Source organism: Trachinotus anak, unplaced genomic scaffold, assembly GCF_046630095.1.
Source record: "Trachinotus anak isolate AG129_WGS33_773 ecotype Australia unplaced genomic scaffold, CSIRO_AGI_Tana_v1 ptg000044l, whole genome shotgun sequence".
NCBI lineage: Eukaryota > Metazoa > Chordata > Actinopteri > Carangiformes > Carangidae > Trachinotus > Trachinotus anak.
Window position 1 is genome coordinate 220,191 of NW_027273895.1, and position 19,810 is coordinate 240,000.

At 40.8% G+C, this 19,810-nt stretch overlaps 1 protein-coding gene across 1 annotated transcript; it reads left to right on the forward strand.

The window, feature by feature from the left end:
• The first annotated feature begins 1,045 nt into the window (after positions 1–1,045).
• Positions 1,046–17,204, forward strand: asip1 (agouti signaling protein 1). Its single transcript, XM_071473055.1, has 4 exons — positions 1,046–2,167; positions 15,801–15,972; positions 16,081–16,130; positions 16,640–17,204. The coding sequence occupies exons 2-4, from the start codon at positions 15,807–15,809 to the stop codon at positions 16,799–16,801; spliced, it is 378 nt and encodes a 125-aa protein (XP_071329156.1). The 5' UTR covers positions 1,046–2,167; positions 15,801–15,806; the 3' UTR covers positions 16,802–17,204.
• The last annotated feature ends 2,606 nt before the right edge of the window (positions 17,205–19,810 follow it).

The window sequence follows — 19,810 nt, forward strand, 5'->3', positions numbered from 1 at the left end:
TGATTGATTCAGTCGACATCTCCTGCTGTGATCGAGTCAGTCGACGTCTCCTGCTGTGATCGAGTCAGTCGACGTCTCCTGCTGTGATCGAGTCAGTCGACGTCTCCTGCTGTGATCGAGTCAGTCGACGTCTCCTGCTGTGATCAAGACAGACGACCTGACGTCTCCTGCTGTGATCGAGTCAGACGACGTCTCCTGCTGTGATCGAGTCAGACGACCTGGAGAACAAAGTGAACATCAAATCAACCAGAGACAAGGTTCATGAACCTGCTGTGAGGTCAACAATGAGGAGGAGTAGGAGGAGGAGGAGATGAAGGAGGTGGAGGAGTTCCTCCTTCACACTGATCCGATACAACAGTGAAAGACAGAGACTAAACACCTTCAACATCTTACTGACATAACCTTGATGTGATGTTTCAGTCATGTGACAGTAAATTGCTCAGTGCAGTAAAAGCCTTCGTGGCCCCTGAGGGACCAGAAACACTGAGAGTCTTCACAGGTTTCAGCTGATCCAGTCCTGCAGTAATTATCCTTTACACCATCATCTGGATGTTTGGAAAACAGCTCATCCAGACCTGATCTGAACAGTGGTTCAGGCCCCTCCCCCGCTCACCTTGACTGGGGGGTGGGGTGTCTGCTGATGTGGTTGAGGTTCACTGGAGCCTCTCTGTCTGACAAACTCCTCCACCTCCACCTCCTCCACCGCCTCCTACCATCATCATCACTGACACACACACTGCTGTGACACCACCATGTACGGCTGACACCTCCACCTCCTCCTCCACTTCCTTCACCTCCACCTCCACCTCCTCCCTCTCCTCCACCTCCACCTGCTCCTCCTCCTCCTCGTTGCTGTATTTCCTTTTGTGTCTTGTTCTCTGTCATATGAGATGTTGTAATAATACATTTCTGAATCATCATGAGTCAGCCTCAGAGCTGCTGTATAAAGTTTGATTGATTGATTGATTGATTGATTGATTGATTGATTGATTGATTGATTGATTAACTGTACAGAGCTTATACATTCAGAGATTCTATTAAAACAGTTTTGAGCTTTAACCATTTGTTCACCTTTGATCTGAGACGTGCTCGGAGCAGGTTACCTGCTGAACGTCAGCATGTTAGCTCTGTAGGCGAGAGAGTGCTGCCATGCTAGTGTTAGCATTGAGCTCCTCCAGTGTGAACCTGTGACTGACCCAACACAGCGAGACATGTCAGTTCAGGGGCCGAGTCCTTCGGAGGCCTCATTTAAGGACAGACTGAGACCAGACTGTCCCAGTCCAGAGTCCAGAGGCTCCTTCACATGTGTCCTTCTTTTCCTGGACTAACCCTAACAGCAGAGACAGAGTCTGAGGATCACACTGTTAAATGTGTCTCAGGTCAGTTCAACAGTAACGGTGCAGCTGTTAAAACAGCTGGTGACAGTGAAGATCCTCTGTCGCTCAGATTGTCTCATTTCAGTTTGGCCTTCGCTCTGACGGATGTGGCCCCTGAACTGAGACACAGCATACATTCTGTCTCCAGTGTGGCATTCTGGGAAAGTGGGGAATCACAAACAGAACATTAACTGCACCTTGCAGGTCGAGGAAGGACAGTTCATCAGTCACAGACCAAACAGGTGAAAGAAAATGGAGGTTGATCCAATGTTAAACCTACCAGAAACAAGACTTCAGCACAGGGTCTGGTTCACATTTATCCATCCATCCTCGGCTTAATCTGACCTTTCCCATCCCCCTACCCACTGCAGTCCTGGTCCCGCCTCCAAGACAAACCTCCCAGTATGTCTTCATTATCCACAGCAGGGCAAGGTACTTCTACTGAAACAGATAAAAGAAGAAACACAGACCAGGGGATAACAGGAGTCTGCAGAAAGAGGAAAAGTTTCAGAGAGAGAGGGGAACGAAACGAACAGCGAGAGGGAAGAAGTGAAACGAGGCAAAAAAAACAGAGAAGATACTTTGAGAAAAAACAACACAACAAAATCTGAGGTGAACTGTGGAAAAGGGAGGGAGGAGAGAGAAGGAGAGTGGTGACTTGTGGACCAAAGAGGCAGAGAAATAAAGACGTGAAGCAGGACAGAAGGGGGGAGGAGAGCGGCACACTATAGAAACGAGGGAGAAGCTGTTGAGCGTGACAGACTGACAGACAGCTGGCCCAGGAACCTCAGGTAAGAAAAATGAAATCTTTATCTTGTCTCGTTCAAACTGTTCCAGGAAATCGTTTGAGCCATGAGAAGCATGGCGAGGCTCCGACTCCTGAAGCATGCATCAGAAATTAAAAACGTGCTGCTGTAATGGTCCAGTCCTGGATGTCAGAGACTAAATCTGATTTCAGTGGAGTTATCCTCTGTCAGCTTGTTAAAAATACTTCAGCTATTGTTCGGCGTGTGCAGGCTGATTTACAGGATCCTCCAGCTGTGGCCTGTGAAGAGCAAAGCAACACACGCTGGAAATAAAAGTTTGGGCTCGATGATGAAAAACTTCTTCATTACTGACGAGTTGATCTTCAGCAGCTCAGTTCAGCGTCTCCAGAGTTTGGATCGAATCTGTGAAGCAACTGTTGTGAGGTCGGGTGTGTGCTGTGACGGTTCCCTTTCCTCACGTCTTCACATCGTTCACAGCAACGTGTGCAGCGATAATGTCAGAAACTTGAGCAGAAACTTTACAATTGTGTTCAAAGTAAAGCGCCGACGCTGTCAGGCTCCATCTATCAACAGAATGACGTCAGCCCGTTATCAGCAGCCGTCAGGGGTCAGTGTCCTTGTCACGATCATAAACAAAGGTGAAGAGCAGTAGTTGTGATGTAGCAGCGTCTTATTCAGTGTACAACTTCAGACAATTTTGAAGTGTTTGTAATGAAGTTTCAGTGACTCAAGTCCAGTGAAAAGCTTTAAATGGTACAAAGGTGAACAGGAAACTGTTCTCTCTAAAAAACTAGAGTCCTGGTGAACGTGACTATGTCCTGCAGCAGAGGACGTGAATGAAGCCTTCACTGTCCTGCAGGACGTAGGTCTGTATGCCGCTGTCAGACTGGAGGGAGACTTCATCCTACACAAAGACCAGCACAGTCTCCAGGCCTGAACCCCCTGAAGCTGGTTCTGAAGTGACACACATCAGTGGGAACTCAAGGTGGACCAACAGTCTGAACAATGTTTGACGACTTCGGTCGCTGGATCAAAACAACTTTATTTAACTTCTGGAACACTCAGGTATAACACAATGATGATTTCACTAACAACCAGTCAAATGGAGGTGACTACACAACTCTATGTAGTGTATTTATACTTATATAAACAGCCCTTTAAATAGTGTTAAATGTGTAGTTATAATTCCACAAAGATCAGTTGTCAGGTGGAGAGGTTTTTATACGAGTGGTAAACTGTGAAACTGAAGCCAAACTTTTACACAAAGTCAATTTAAAAGTCAATAAAACGTTATGTGCTTCATATCCAGTAAAAGTTTTACAGATTCATCATGAGTGTAATCAAGTGTTTTTGAATATCAACCAAAGCTCCTCTGTCATCTCACTCATGACATAAAAAAGTGAATAAAAATAAATTAACATTAACATAAACGCGAGCTGTGATTTGATGGAGCTGGTCTCCTGATCTCTGCTTGCTGCCTCGGCTTCAGTTTACAGCTAACGACGCCCAATAATCAGTGGTCCTGGATCTGGATCTGGATCTGTGGTCAGCCTTACACAAACTACAACAGAAAACACACATCACAGTCAGTGCACCAGAAAACATTATATGATAAAACCCCCTGAAATAAACCAGGAAACATTTTTTCAGCTGGAATAATGAAAATCATTTTAGAGTTAGAAATTTATCTTTTCAGTAAAATGTCCCTCGTTTCACACTGATAGTCTAAAATAATAATAATAATAATAATAATATACAAGCTGTAATTGTAAAGAAAAATGTAGAAGCTGTTGCTAGGATATTTAAGGATAAAGTAAAAACATTATTATAATAGTGAGTAAGTATGATTAGTTAACATTATTATTATAACATTATCATTATAAATATAATTAAAACTAATAATGCTGTAATGCATCATAATCAACAGTCAATGTGATGTGTTGTAGAAATGGATTAATTCACATTAATGGCTTCTGAAAAAAATCATATTGAGATTATTTTGGCAGATATGATGATTGCGATGTCATGATTTCAGGGTGAACAGTCAGTTTCATTAAAATGATGATCATGATGATGTGATTTCTGTCTGTAGACTCCGATCTGAGCGCTGTCTTCACTGTCTGATGTGACAGTTTTTAATTGCAGCTCCTGTGATTTGGAGATTTCACTCGGCCACATTGTGATTTTTGATAATATTTTGATCATTAACATGAACAGCTACTGAATGATGTCTGAATAATGTCATGATCTTCTCAGTGTCTGCTGATTTAACAGGAGGAATTCTGGGTAAACAGCATGATGTCAGTCAGCAACTTGATGGTTGATTGAAGTCATTCTTTAGAAATCTAATCGGTTCCTTTTCCTCTGGGCTTCACAAAAAAAACCCCAACAAGACAAAGACAGGCAGCATCGTCCAGGTTCTTATCTCAACACACTCAGATGATAAAAACGTGTCGGACATTTTGTTGCTATATGAACTGATCCTGATGCAAAATGTGCAACTGCAGCTTCCACTTCCAAATTGTGGTCTTATTGAGGAGGATTGGGAGAATCAGGACGTGTTCTCTCTCTGACCTTTCACCAACTATGTCCAGATGTGAAACTGGCTCTGCTGCAGAGCTCAGATACGTCGCTCAGTTTGGTCACGACACTTCGTCCTCTGCCGAGATCACAGGAGCTCTCGCTGTTTTCATTTGTCTGCTGGTGGTTCTGTCGTGCTGAGGACGCTGAAGCCTGATGTTAGGTTTGTCTGAGCGGCCGCAGGGTTTGGTGGAACAAATGCTGAATAATTGTGATTATGGTCCAAGAAACAAATCACAGTGAAGTGATCCTAGTGAAGTGTGTGTGTGTGTGTGTGTGTGTGTGTGTGTGTGTGTGTGTGTGTGTGTGTGTGTGTGTGTGTGTGTGTGTGTGCACTGCCAACACGGTGGATCAGATTACCTGTTGTGGACGGGTCGTCAAGAGTTGTTAGACACAGACTGAGTTCAGGGAGAAGTGGCTGATGGGTAATTAGTGTGACATCATACTGACAGGTTGACCTTATGTGTTAAATGGTGGAATATGAAAGACGACGTGTTCCACTGAGTCTGTTCACTTCCTCCACAGTAGGTGTGTCCACACACTGCTACACAACAACCACACACACTGTCTGACCCACAGAGGAGTGTGGTGTTGTGTGGTGTTGTGTGTTGCTGTGTGTTATCAGCATTATATATATATATATATATATATATATAAATAAAAATATAAATATAAAAATTAACTATATATGTATATAATATATATAATTATATATATTATATAAATAATATATAATAAATAGTATATATAAAACTCAACCTTTAATGTGTAATAATGAACAATCAGTGTAATAAGTTATAGATTAATGATGTGATGTGTCTGGTGTTATACTGAGACCTGGCTGACAATATTAGTTCCTACATTGATTTTTTTATATAAATAAATAAATGGCAATAAAAAATGCACATTAAAATAACACAATATAAATGACAATGACTTAAACCACAAAATAAAATAAAATAAAGTAAAATACACTTGATTGAATTCAAACTGATTCTAATGAGTGAAGCTCACAGTACGAGGCAGACGGGACACATACTCATAAATCATAAAAATAAATCGGGAAAAAAAATACAAACAACTGATGTGGGACAGATGCCCCAATCATGGACCAGATTCTAAATCTTGAATCTCATCAGTTGTTCAAAAATATCTTCAAAATCTTCAAAAATCACCTCCTCTCATATTTCACCAGTCTCCACCAAAACTGTCGTGTCCACCAAACCTGACCCCTCCCATGTCCTGTCTATTTTCCCACAGTCAAAACCATTTTCAGTAGAACACCTGGATTTGGATGAATACCTCATTATCTGTTGAAACTGTGGGACATAGCTTGTTATTTCTTAAATAAATCTTATATACTACATTCCTGAGGCTTATCTATTTTTCTTTTAGTTAAGTTCATGCCCAGTGGACACCATTATATTCTGATTCTCTTTCACTACATTTTTTTTAAAACTATGTTCTTGTTCAGGAATACACCATTATGTTCTGACTTTGTCATACTGCATTTTTTTAAAATAATATGCACGTGTGAGTTCAACACACGTGCACATAATCAGTGATATACACAGTTTACATATATTGTGACATTATTCTTCACACTTCAATCATTTTTGTGATGAGTATAGTAATCAGAGTAATCATTATTGTAGACATATTACATTTAGCAGATAGACAGAGAACATTAGCTTATAATATTATACTACACAACCACAATATGAAACAAAACACACATGAAATATGTTCACAACACAAGAGTCCATTTTCAACATATTAAAAACACCAATGTTCAATGCAGTCACATTTATTTTATATAATTATATTTTTTTATAATTTATTTTGTATTTTATGCCTCCTACTTTTGACTATAAATAAAATGTATTATTATTATTATTATTATTATTGGTTATTACAATAACCAGAAGTGTGTGCAAAGAAAATCATGAGCTGAAAACAATAAGTACTTTGAAGACGTTTTCTCCTCTCAGAGAGGAGGTGTGTGGGCATCAGTTTCACAGGAGGAGGAGGCTAAAATGTCACATACATTCAGGTACATTAAACTGTGATAGTTACAGTCCACATCTCCCTTTAAAATCAAAGCTGTGTGAACTATAAGAAAAAATACAACTTGTGATGAGGCAGCTTTAAGCTCCTGAACACACGGAGGTAAAGTCAGAGGTTCTCATGTTCTCATGTTTTCATGTTTTCAGCTGCTTTTCTGGCTGAAAACGTGAACGAGTGTAAATCTGTGAAAAGGCGTTTTTACACTTCCCCAGAGACGTGTCCTGAATAACTCACTGAGCCACAAACTGACTGAGCTTCCACGGTGTCAGTGAACGCCTCCAAAGCTCTGTCACATACATCATGTGTGTGTGTGTGTGTGTGTGTGTATGTGTATGTGTGTGTGTGTGTGTGATTAATGCATTTTTGGTACAAATGTTTAACGTTAATCATTTAACTTTCAATCTTAATATTTTGTGCTTCACGTTATGTATGTACGTTATGTTAAGCTGTATATAAACACAATCTGTCTGATAAATGAAAAGGGGGCCGTTTTAAATTATTAAATCAGATGAGTTTGTCATGATGACATCAGATGAGTGTATAATAATAATAATAATAATAATAATAATAATAATAATAATAATAATAATAATAATAACAGTACATTTTATTTAAAAGCACTGGAGGACGCCTCATAACACAGCCACAAATTAAATAACAAGTAAAGAGAAGGATTTGAAGATAGGAAACAACACAGTTAACAACATATACATAAAACTATAACAACATCACAATAACATTGGTTATAATTAGAGCTGTCAGTGTTAACGCATTAATTGTGATGAGATTAAGGACTGAGCAGATTTTACACCGTCACTGCTGCTGCTACCAGAGATTCTACAGCGCTACGTTCTAGAATCTTTGGCTGTGACTATTTTGACCCTTTGATGCACCCTTATTTGTTGTCAAGCTGCCACAGACACTCCTACAAAGATTTCACATGGATGAGCAAGATACTTCGTCATGTCTATGGGAGCAAAAGGGGGACGGTTCTGGTCTGTATAAAGTGGCATGTCAGGAGACCTGAAGTTTTGGTGAAGATGGAATGAGTTGGAAAATAAAAATATAACTTACCAAGAGCTCGTCTGTGGATAAATAAATGATCAGACATCTTCATAATTACATGTCAGACATGCTAAAGTTAGCTTCTAGTTCAGACAGACTGAAGGTTATGTGTTGTCAAGCAAGAGAAAACAGCTCTGAAATGCAAAATAATAGAATTTTAATAATGTGATGAAACGTGATTAATCAAGATGAAGAAAAAAATTGTTTGACAGCCCTAATTATAATGTTTCCCATCATTATTAATATGTAGTTAATTGGTTGAAACATTTTATTCTGTTGTCATGTTGTATTTTCTACACCGAGAAACATCTCTGCTGTGAAATTAAAAACATAAGAGTTTAAACCCAGAGATGAGCTGACTTCACCTGTGTGGAGCCTGAGAGACAAAACCTGGGCCCAGAAACCAGGAGACAGAGCGAAGAACAGGAGTAATTACAGATTCAGTCAGATTCAGATCTTCTCGCTGCAGACAGTGAAAGTGAGTCAGCAGGAGGGCTCTGCCTTTAAAATGGATTCACACTGAAATACACTCATGCTGAATCACCAGTGTTTTATTTCAAAATAAGAGACCTGGCAATATTATAAACCTTTTCTCTCTGACATTTTTGAACCTTATTATAATTTATATACAAACAAAGCAGAGGAAATGATGCAGGCCTGTGTGTGAAAGAGGAGCCAGTAGCTTCAACTTAAAGAGAAAGCAGTGCGTTTATCACTGACCTCCACGGTGACGGAAATGACCGAAAATTGTTCCACAATGAGAACCTGATGTTCCTCCTCCTCCAGTGTGTGTGTGTGTGTGTGTGTGTGTGTGTGTGTGTGTGTGTGTGTGTGTGTGTGTGTGTGTGTGTGTGTGTGTGTGTGTGTGTGTGTGTGTGTGTGTGAACAGACAAAACACAGAGGCTTCATGTTACTGTATCACGCCACATTCAGGGACAGGACTAACCCTAATCCTGTTTCATGTTTATTTTAAGCTGTTCACATGTCATGTTACATGGTCCAGGTCCAGGTCCAGGTCCAGGTCCAGATAATGCCTCACATGTTGTGTGCTAACCAGTTGTTCTGTGTGTGACTGACAGATGACAGACCCTGGATTCATGTCTGTGACTCAGGTGTTTCTGAGCCGACTCAGGTGACCTGGTTCTGGTCAGACCGTCTTAATGAATAAATGTAGATTTTCCTCTTTTTGACCTGTCAGGCTGCATCTTTCATAGAATTTATATTAGTGTTTCTTTACTGAGTCTTACATTTAACTGTGTATGACTGAGGTTCAGTAGTGTATTTAATTGTCTGTTATTAGTGATTATTTAACGCAGTATGAAAGCTGCTGTTATTGAGTTGAAACCAACACCATCTGTTTGGTTGTTGTGCTGCCAGGCTCACCTGTGTTTTTCACTTTAATAAAAGTCTAATGAGAGTATGCTCCTTTCACACCACATAATTGAGGCTAATGATCGACAATTTTCAAATAAGCAGAGGACTTACAGAGGAAACACTGATGTGTCTGTAATTTCTGTGTTTCACAGGAATTGGATTGTGTCTTCACTTTTCCTCTGAAATGCATGACGGCTGAATCTGATATATTCATTATGGATTTATTACAAACTTGGCTCAGGCTTGTAACAGCACAGAGTCCAAAAGTCCAAAGCCAAACTGACTGATTTAATTGATAGGAAAAATAACATGGAGGGTGAAGATGTTTTCAGGTGTGGATGAATGAAAATGTGAGTGAGTTAACAGATTTATACCAAACCAAACAGAGGGGGGAGGAGGCCCCAAGGAGAGGCTGGGCTCCTGTCTCAGGCCTTTGACCCCTCCCTCCTCTCAGGTCCAGGCAGTTGCTATGACGACCCACCCAGCATAGGAAGCTGTTAAGTTTTGTGACATCCAGATGTTAATGTATAAAATACATTTAAAAATGGAATCAATGGTCCTGTGTCATCAGGAGACTCAGGAGCACTGTGGCCCTAAAATCGATACTTGGGGGACCCCACATGTTGTTTTGGAGAAGTTATTATTTCAACAAGGAACTGTCTGTCAGAAGGATGAGAGGAGAACCAGTTAAACCAGTTCCTGATGGTCCACTGTGGTCCCCCAGTCTCTGTGGGGAACAGGCCTCATTGCATTGGATGATTAAAAACTGTACAGAACTAGAGAAGGCCAGAGTCCGAGTCCCAGCTTCCTCATTGTGGTGCAGCAGTGATCAGGACTGATTGAAATAAATAAACCTGCTGATGGACATGATTATGAGACTTTGGTTGAACGTGCCCAGATCAGGAGCCTGAAACCTCTTGCTCTTCAAACCAATGAGAAACCATCAGAGTCAGCGAAGAACCATGAGACACTGATGATCAGAGCGTAGACCAGATCCTCTCTTGTAAATGACTCGAACTATGTGCTAACTCAGACTGGGTCATTTAGATGCTGTTGAAACAATTATTTGTTTCCTGTCAGAACCTTAATATCAGATAATTGAACATTTTATTTTTTCCTCTCTGCACTGTCTCTTCTCTCTCACATCTGCACGTCTTTTTGTTGCTTGTCAGCTTCCCCATGGCGTCTGTCATTGTTTCACCCCGTAAAATATTTTCTTTGAAATGGATCAGTGCGCTGAAGTGTGCTTTCTGAAGCCTCATGAAAAGCAGCCACTCTGATGTAAAGTCAAACCAGACACTGGTCTGTGAGGTGTCGTCTGACATAGACAGTGTTTCACATTCTTTCTCGATGCTTCCACTGCTTTCAAAGGAGCTTCGTGCTTCAGCGTCTGTGGTCTGAGTGTCTGTGGTCGGCCTGGACTCACCTCTGTGACAACGGACAACAGAAAGAAGAAATAACTGGTCCACACTTTTCCAGGTCATGATGACCTTTGAACTCCACATGACGCCACTGAGACTTTTACAAATATAAAAGAATTAATAATATAACAAATATGATTTATAAAATGTAATAATAATAATAATAATAATAATAATAATAATAATAATAATAATAATAATAATTTTTCATTTGCAGCTTGTGTGAGTTGTTGGATAATATTAGACTGATGCTGGTGGTCACTTCAGATTAATCTGCCTTCTGTAGATGTCACATGACAAACATTTATAAAGTTGAATGTTCCTGTGTGTATTATTTGTGATAATAATAATAATGATAATAATAATAAAGTTTATTTATTTTCACTTTTCAAAATCAGAGATTACAAAGTGCTTCACGAGGATAAAATAATAAAACACATGAAGACTTACGACTCAAGATAAAAATAAAATAAAAACAGAAATAATAATAATAATGATGATAATAATAATAAAAAAAGTGAAATATTTCAAAGAGATTATTGAAAAGTCTGTTTGTGTTTTTAGAAGTGATGTGAAAGAAGAAACAGATTTTGTCGTTGACTTTACTCCTGGAGGTTATTAAGTATTTATCTCCCCCACAGACTCAGTCGTGTCTCTGTCTCTCAGTCCTGGTGAATCATTTTACAGCTGCAGTTTGGTCACTAATCACACAAATAACTATTTTTTAGTGACAATCACTGAAAAATATTATTGTACAAAAAGTTCAGTGATGTAGAAATATTTTTTCAGAAACAAAGCAATTCACAGGGCTTCACAGAGCAAGCAAAGTTAATTTATACAGCACTTTTCACAGACAGGGCTTCACAATTACAATAATAAAATCAAATGAAAGAATTACAATCACAATACATCAAATAAAATAAAATAAAATAAAAGCAAAAGTACAAACACCAGATAAAGATATACAAGAGGAAAACAGATAGAAGATACTGGTTAGAGCCTAAAATATCACATGCTACCTAAAGCCTGTCTGAACAGATGGTTTTAGTTGTGTTTTAGGAAGAGAGCTATGAAGGAGCTCTGAGATAATCTGGAGTAATCTGGAGCCACGTAGCGCTAAACTAAAATTTTTAAATGGATTCTCAAGGAACATTAAAAAAAATAAACACAGCAGGAATTAAACTCTATCAGTCTTTGTACATACAAAGTAATATAAAGTATATTTAAAGTCCCCCCCAGAGGCAGAGTGTGTCTCTGTGTGAAGGGTCTCTTATCTCATTAAGAGATACTAGGAGATAAATGAACCACACCTTTCCATCTCTTTCCTCCTCTGGTACAAAACAAGTCAGGAACCAAAACCAAACACAAGATAAAGGTCTGGATGAAGATCAGAGGTTCTGAGAGGAAACCAGGCCTGAGAGCCTGGATTTGGTCTGGACCAGCAGAGAAACACAGCCGAACATTTCTAAAGAACTACAGCTCCCACAGTGCAGCAGCTCACTGCTCAGTGCCATTACATTAATCAGTATATGATCAGTGTGATGGCGGCAGCAGTTTGTAATGTGCTGCACTGACTCTTTGTTTTTCTGTTGAGTTTGAGTCCAGATGGAAAAAACTGTTTCACTCTTCATCAGGAGAAGCTGACAAAGTCTTGTAATATAATATCAGACTCATATGTGTGATATAACTCTAGATTATTATAACAAACAGTTGGGGGAGGGCCGACCCAGATTACCACACACACACACACACACACACACACACACACACACACACACACACACACACACACACACACACACACACACAGTGTTGCAGTATATGAGCCCAGAATTCTCTGTGAACTTCATCAGTCCTAGACAGACAAGACCTAAGGGTGCAAATCATAATGAATGAACTTTATTTAAACAGTACCTTTCATTCAAAGAATCAAAGAGCTCAAAGAGCTTTACAATAAAGAATTAACAGCTTTAAAACTAAACTCATGTAAACAGGTTGTCCACTCATTGGATGATTCTGATAATTTTTTCTAAGTTACTGTGTTTTATCTGAGATTATAGAGTCAAAGGAGTAAACACTTAAACAGTTATCATCATCATCATCATCATCATCATCATCATCATCATCATCATCATCATCTTATTTGCAGGTCGATAACGCTTTCTCAAAATACTGTGGACAACAGAGCTGGAACTGCATCTCTGCGCTGTATCAGCTAATTCAAACAATATGGAGAATTTTCTCATGTGAAGGAAAGATTATCTGTGAAGCGCAGATAACATCATTATGTCCTCTGGTTCTCTCGCATCCAGCTTTGTCTCTGATTTTCAGTGTAATCTTTGAGTTTGCAGTTTTCTGGAATTAGTGTGAAGCAGTTTAAAGCCTGACAGCTGCAGCAGGAAAACATGTGCAGCAACTGAAACAGGATCAAGGGATGCTGTTAATGAAACTATATTTATTACACATAGTTAAAAAGCTTGAGATAAGATCTTTTACATTTGTGTTGATAATAATTATATGGAATGATTTAAAATAAATTAAAAAAAAAAAGACTCACTGACACCTCAGTTTCCTTTAGAGACCAGAACATCACTGATCAGTTCCTGGAATCTGAGTCATCCATGTCCTCATCCATCCTGGAGAACCCTCAAGGCCCAGTGAGTTCCCTCAGATCTCCACTATGTTAATGTCTGACACCAACTGGATCCAAGCAGATCTCTATTAGCTTAATTAATGCATCATAATCATCCATCCCTTTTCCACTGCTTGTAAGTCAGATGTCCCGGTCCCAAGCATCATCCTCCAACGCTCCCAATCCAGATTACATATTTAATCCCTCCATCACATTCTGGGTTTTAACCCTGTGGTTTCCTATCAGATGGACACCAACCTCAGCCGGCTCACTTCATTAGTAGGGACTCTACTCCAAGCTTCCTCTGAATGTCTGGACCTTACCTGACCTCTGTTGGTGACCTTGTTCACCTTACAGAGGAAATTCATCCAAAGCTGACCTAAGCCCCTGACCTTTGGTGGAGCATCAAACTCTAGTGCTTTTTTTGGATTTGGATTAAAAATTGGAAGTCAGACTCTTGTCAGGGTCATTTTGAATGGACGTATGAAAATCTCTACAGAGAAACTCAGCTCATGTTTTGTGCCCTTTTCTCTCTCATTACATGATCATGTCCTCAGGTGATCTGCACCAGCTGAGCTCACGATCCACCCCCCTCCAACGATGGTTCTAAAAATACAACACAGCCAGTGAACAGCAACGGTTGGTGGCCCAATCAGATCAGATGTAACAGTTGTAATAAAATACACCTGTGACATGATGAGTGTGTTTAAAGTTGCTCTTGTTGCTGGCAGCATGGAGCCAAATCAGAAAATATTTTTCGGCTTTTATAGCTGCCAATTTTCAGTAGCTGTGTCCAAGATCAAGATAAGTGTAGATTTCTGAGTGGAAATTTCTGAGCCGAGGGGATCAGCAGGCGGCAACACTGACAGAGACGCTGCACCATCATCAGATAACTGTCAAGGCAAAGAAGAGCTTTAGAGCAAACATGAACACACAATCATCCACAAGAACTGAATATTGTATTGTGAAGTATTGTGTCAGATTTACAGAGAAGCATCAGGGACTGGTTATTTCTCTCAACAAAAGACCACCTGGCATCTATTAGGTGGATTTTGTGGAGGGAAGCACATATTGGAACAATGAAAAAGCAGCAGAAGTCAGACTGTCACTGTGAACCTGCTTCCAAAATTCCAAGCAAACAAATACTTGACAAACAAGGTACACACACAGTCCTGAACCAGATATTCAGGTCTTTATTGGACTTTGTCTGACGTTGTCATTTCCTTGGTCACAAGAGATGTCTGACTTTCATCATGTTGATGTTCATCATGATCTGTAATGGAGAACCTCACCCTGGATTAATCATGTAAAACAGTTTGAATGGATGTAACAAGATGCTTCAGACAAACAGAAAGTTTTAACACATCTGAAACAGAAACATTTAAGATGTGTTGAGTAGGCTGATGAGAAATACCCCAGATGGAAACACATGATTAATTCAGCCACCTAACAAGAAGTCTGTGGATGGTGACGTTCACCTCTTTGGTCCAGACTGAACCAGCTCAACAAATATTCACAGACGTTCCCAGAGGATAATGACCTCTAACCTCAGTGACCCGCTGACATTTCATCACACAAGACCAGGATCTGTGGTTCTGACAGAAATGTTAACGATGGTTGAACGGACTGGAATGAACAACCAGTCCTCCAACCAGTCCACCAACCAGTCCACCGACCAGTCCTCCGACCAGTCCTCCAATCAGTCCTCCAACCAGTCCACCAACCAGTCCTCCGACCAGTCCTCCAATCAGTCCACCAACCAGTCCTCCAACCAGATCACCAACCAGTCCTCCGACCACGCCAAACTCCTCCTGACGTGGACTTTGTCGCTCTATAAACTACGTCACCGCACTTTTCCCTTTGCTCCTGTCATCATTACTACGACCACTAGATGTTGGTGCCTAGCAACAAAACCTAACTATGGGTCGTAATAACCTGCTGACAGATGACCTATGACCTTGTTTGTTACTGGACAGTCTCTTAATGAATTTTGATACAGACATTCACAAGGATGAATGATGACTTGGGTATTGATACCAAATATCTCCAGAACTAATGTTGTTCTCATCAGGACCAGTTGTGTTTAATCCTGTTTATCCTTTAATAGCAGCATGGTGACACTTTACATCAGCATGAGAACATATTCACTGTGAGACTGTGAGCACCCTGACATGAGCATTTATCCAGATTCCAGCAGAATAACTGACACTCATCTGTTGAGCAGAGATGTTTTATTGGTGGAGGAGCGTTGAGCTGTGATGATCCCAGTTGTTGAGGTTTTTAATGCACAAAGTCAAAATATGCATAGACCACCAGTGGATGGAAACTCAATGACACGCTGATATTTCTGAGGTTTCTCCTGTGGGTAGAAAACATTTCTCATTCATTACCAAACCTTGTGCTCCAATGATGAGCAGATTTCGGTCAGACTCTCTGTGTGCTTTTAACTTCCTGCTGGAGAAACTGAGCTCCTCACTTGTCAGAAACAAACATGTTTGTGTTGTTGCTGTTGTTTCAGAGAAAGATGCACGCCTTCCTGCTGCTGGGCTGCTTCGTCCTCGCCACCACAGAGTACTTCCTCAGCTCTGCCCACATGATCCCCGATGAGAAACATTCCACCAATAGGGTCGTTGTATCCAGCGTTCTGTCTCAAAGCCTCGAGGTCGGCTCTCCTCCTGTTGTTATTGTGGGTAAGTTTGAACTTTAGACGTTTTACTTTATTTTGTCAGTCACAGTATCATGGTCAGTTCAGTGCAGCTTCCTTCATTATGGTGACTGATGATAACCTTCTTTTTCAGAGTTGCCCAAATCAGCAAAGAAGAACAAGAAAGCTAAGAAACAAAAAAAGGTGGGCACAACATGATTCAGAAATTTGCTGGCAATATTGTACTTTTTAGAAAAATAAGAGATGATGCTCAGTATGAGTAAATCAACGTGTTCTTTGTGTGACCAAATAATGGAAGATCGTCTGAATAGGCCTCCTCACTGAGTTGTAGTTTCTGGCTCCATCAGCTTCTATCAGGGGCTGTTTACAGTTTTCAGTGTTTCTTACTCAGCTCATTGTCTCTGGATTTAGAGACTTGTTTTCAAACAGTCTGGGTATGAACCTGGTCCAGGTCTGGGCTCAGGTCTACACCTCTTGTTACAGACAGTCTACTGAGCTGCTCTGGGTTCCTGCTGCTCAGGATTTTGTCCAACGACACTGCAGTTATGAACCAGAGGTGGTCCAGACACATACCAGGTTTAGACCTGGTCTTATGTTATTTTTGCCAGCTGTTCTGATGAAAGCAGCTTTAACGGTTTGATCTTGTGTGTTGTTTCTTCTCCTCCCCCTCTTTCTGTCTCTCTTTCTCTCAGAACAAATTCAGCGTGAAGCGTCCTCCTCCTCCTGCCGACTGCATTCCCTTGTGGGGAAGCTGTAAATCTCCTGGTAATGTGTGCTGTGATTTCTGTGCCTTCTGCCAGTGTCGGCTCTTCAGAACTGTGTGTTATTGTCGAATGGGCAACCCGCGCTGCTGAACCTCCGGCTGCAGCCCGACCAGCTCTGAGCTCACAGAACCAAACTTCATGCTAAAGCAAACCACTGAAAGTGAGGAGACTCGCTTCTGGGTTTCAGCCTCAATTTACAACTTTGCCTAAAATTCACTGCATGAAAGCACTTTATCGCAAGGACTGCACCACAGTGAACCTTCCTAAGTCTGACAGGGTGTAACGCTTGTAGCACTGCTATGAAACTCACAAATGAAATGTGCATAAGTGTTTATTTTACTTTGAGCTTTTAGCATGCATAAATAGAATATATACAGTAATTTTACATGTTGCTTTATTTTTACACAGAAATAATAAATGTGCAGTATCACACTTTTATGGGTCTGAAATATTTTAAGAAGCTTTGTAAGAATAAAATCTCTACTATGTCTTATATGACAGTGTTGTTGTTTTATTCAGTGTCAATACAAACATTCCATTCAGATATTTAGAGGAAAAGGTGTCAAAGATAGAACTAGTGTCTGAATACACAGACCCTCACTCTTCACAAATATCAATAAATGAATAAACTTTATTGATAAAGCATCTTTCAAACTTACAAAGTGTTTCACAGACATAAAATAAAAAGTGCAATTACATATTAAAAATGTTTCAATCCCATCAAATGGAAACAAAGAAGTCCATGTCATGGACATGGACTTCCTCCTCTTTGTTGTAGAAACATTTCTGTCATGGATTTTGTTGATGAAATTATTTGTGTTTAACATTTACACCAGAACCATCAACACGAAACACAACTTTAGGCCTGTTAGCAGCTTTCATCTAATCCCTCTGATAAAACCATGACACAGAGTTAGTGACCAAACACTGTGAACACTGTACCCAGCTTCACGAGGTGGTGACAGGGTAATGATGCTGCTTCGTGTCAGAAACTCTCTCAGTGCAGAGTTAAATCACCTGAGGGATTTTAAAAAGACAAATCTAAAAGAGCTGGTCAGACATGTTTGTCCAGCATCAGTCACATCACATGAAAACAAGTATTATCATCAATAACTAATGAAACAAAAGTCACATGAGCTGAGTACCAGGAAACAATCAGGGTTCCTGTGGCATATCAATAAATTATATAAGATAATATCAATAAATGATTTGTGTCAAAACAACAGAAAGTGTCTTGTATTGATTCTTTGTCTCCAGACAGTTTGATTATTGACGACAGACTCTGCTCATTTTGCTTGATTCAGGTCTGACCGCAGTTAATGAATATTATGCATTTATCAGCTTTGGTCCTGAGGAGACTGTTTTCTGTTTGTCTTCATGAGACTTTATTTGTATTTGTGTAGAACGTTTTAATACAGGTTGTTTCTTTTTAAAACTGGTTTAGTCCTCAGAACTAGTTTAATCAGGAATCACTAAAGGTTTGTGGTTCGAAAGGTTACCCAGCTGACCTTCATCAGGTTGAAGATATTTTCCTTTCTGGTTGCCAGATTTGAAAAATTACTACCAAGGAGGACTTTCGTGTCTGTCACCTGACTCAGATTTATTTGTGTGGGTGGAGCCTCGTCAGTTCAGCAACATTCCTTCAGTCGTTCCTGACGTGGGCTGTAAGGCATCTGGTCTGAAGAAGTGGGACAGGGAGAAGGGGGGTCCTGATACATACGTGTCTCATTCTCTTCTGATGGTTCGGTCACACATGTTCGCTGCAGAGCTTGGTCAGGCCTGGTTCAGGAGGGTCACATGATCTCTGTCATTCATCTGTCATCTGTTTAATCCTGCATCACAGGAGGGAGATTAAGAAAATTTTGACCTGTTTATTACCAGTCGTAAGGTAACGTTAAACCGTCTTCATTTGTCTGAATCCTGAACTCGTCAGTCAGTGAGGTAGCAGCCATCAAGTGAACATCTGCTCTCCAAAGCAGCAACAAACTCAGCTTGTTGTTCTAGGAAGAGACGTGAGAGACGAGGCAGAGGTCTAATCCTCAGACTGTTTTTCTAAAACAAGCAGAACCTGTGTGAGAGTCTGAGCTGATGAGTCCAGTTCAAGTGCTTCGAGACCCAGAGGGGTCTCACCCTCAGCCAGTGCCCCATCACATCTGATCTCATGGTTTTGAACCATAATAAAAGTTGGGTTGGGTGAGAGTCATATCTGGGTTTTAATGATGTAACAACACAAGGTAAATTAAACTGACGTGAGAAAACACAGTGACAGAGTGAAGCTGTTTGTGTTTCCTTACGTCAGTAATGAGACCTGACAGGAGGTCACCAGCATGACACCAGGTCTCAGCTGAAAGGTCTGATGAGAGCAGCATCAGGAGGATCATGTTCCCCAAACGTCTTTTCAGTGAAGCTGAACGTTTGTTTAGGTTCCTGAACGACAGACAAGCCCCGAGGGAGGCTCCGCAGTTCCATGAAACCATGATACTGTGGTATATTTTCTTTATTCTGAGGATGTTAAGGACCTGTGAGAAAACCTGACAGAACGTCACAAAGTCAGTCTCTGCTAAACGGTGGATAAAATCATCATGAAATCATCTGAATATGAAAATGCAGCTTTAAACATCTGCATGTGTCACCGTCATCGTTCCTCCCCCTCCCTGATCCATCACCTCCTCCTCCATCACCTCCTCCATCACTGATCCATCTCCTCCACCTCCATCACCTCCTCCATCACTGATCCATCCTCTCCTCCTCCATCACTGATCCATCTCCTCCTCCTCCATCTCCTCCTCCATCATTGATCCATCTCCTCCTCTTCCATCACCCCTCCATCACTGATCCTCCATCACCTCCTCCATCACTGATCCATCCTCTCCTCCTCCATCACTGATCCATCTCCTCCTCCTCCATCACCTCCTCCATCACTGATCCTCCCTCCTCCATCACTGATCCATCTCCTCCTCCTCCATCACCTCCTCCATCACTGATCCATCCTCCTCCATCACTGATCCATCTCCTCCTCCTCCATCACCTCCTCCATCACTGATCCATCCTCCTCCATCACTGATCCATCTCCTCCTCCTCCTCCTCCTCCATCTCCTC

Coding starts and splice junctions, on each gene's coding strand:
- asip1 (XM_071473055.1), top strand. CDS start 15,807: ATGCACGCCTTCCTGCTGCTGGGCTGCTTCGTCCTCGCCACCACAGAG. Junction 15,973..16,080: donor TCCTCCTGTTGTTATTGTGG/GTAAGTTTGAAC, acceptor CTTCTTTTTCAG/AGTTGCCCAAATCAGCAAAG. Junction 16,131..16,639: donor AAGCTAAGAAACAAAAAAAG/GTGGGCACAACA, acceptor TCTTTCTCTCAG/AACAAATTCAGCGTGAAGCG.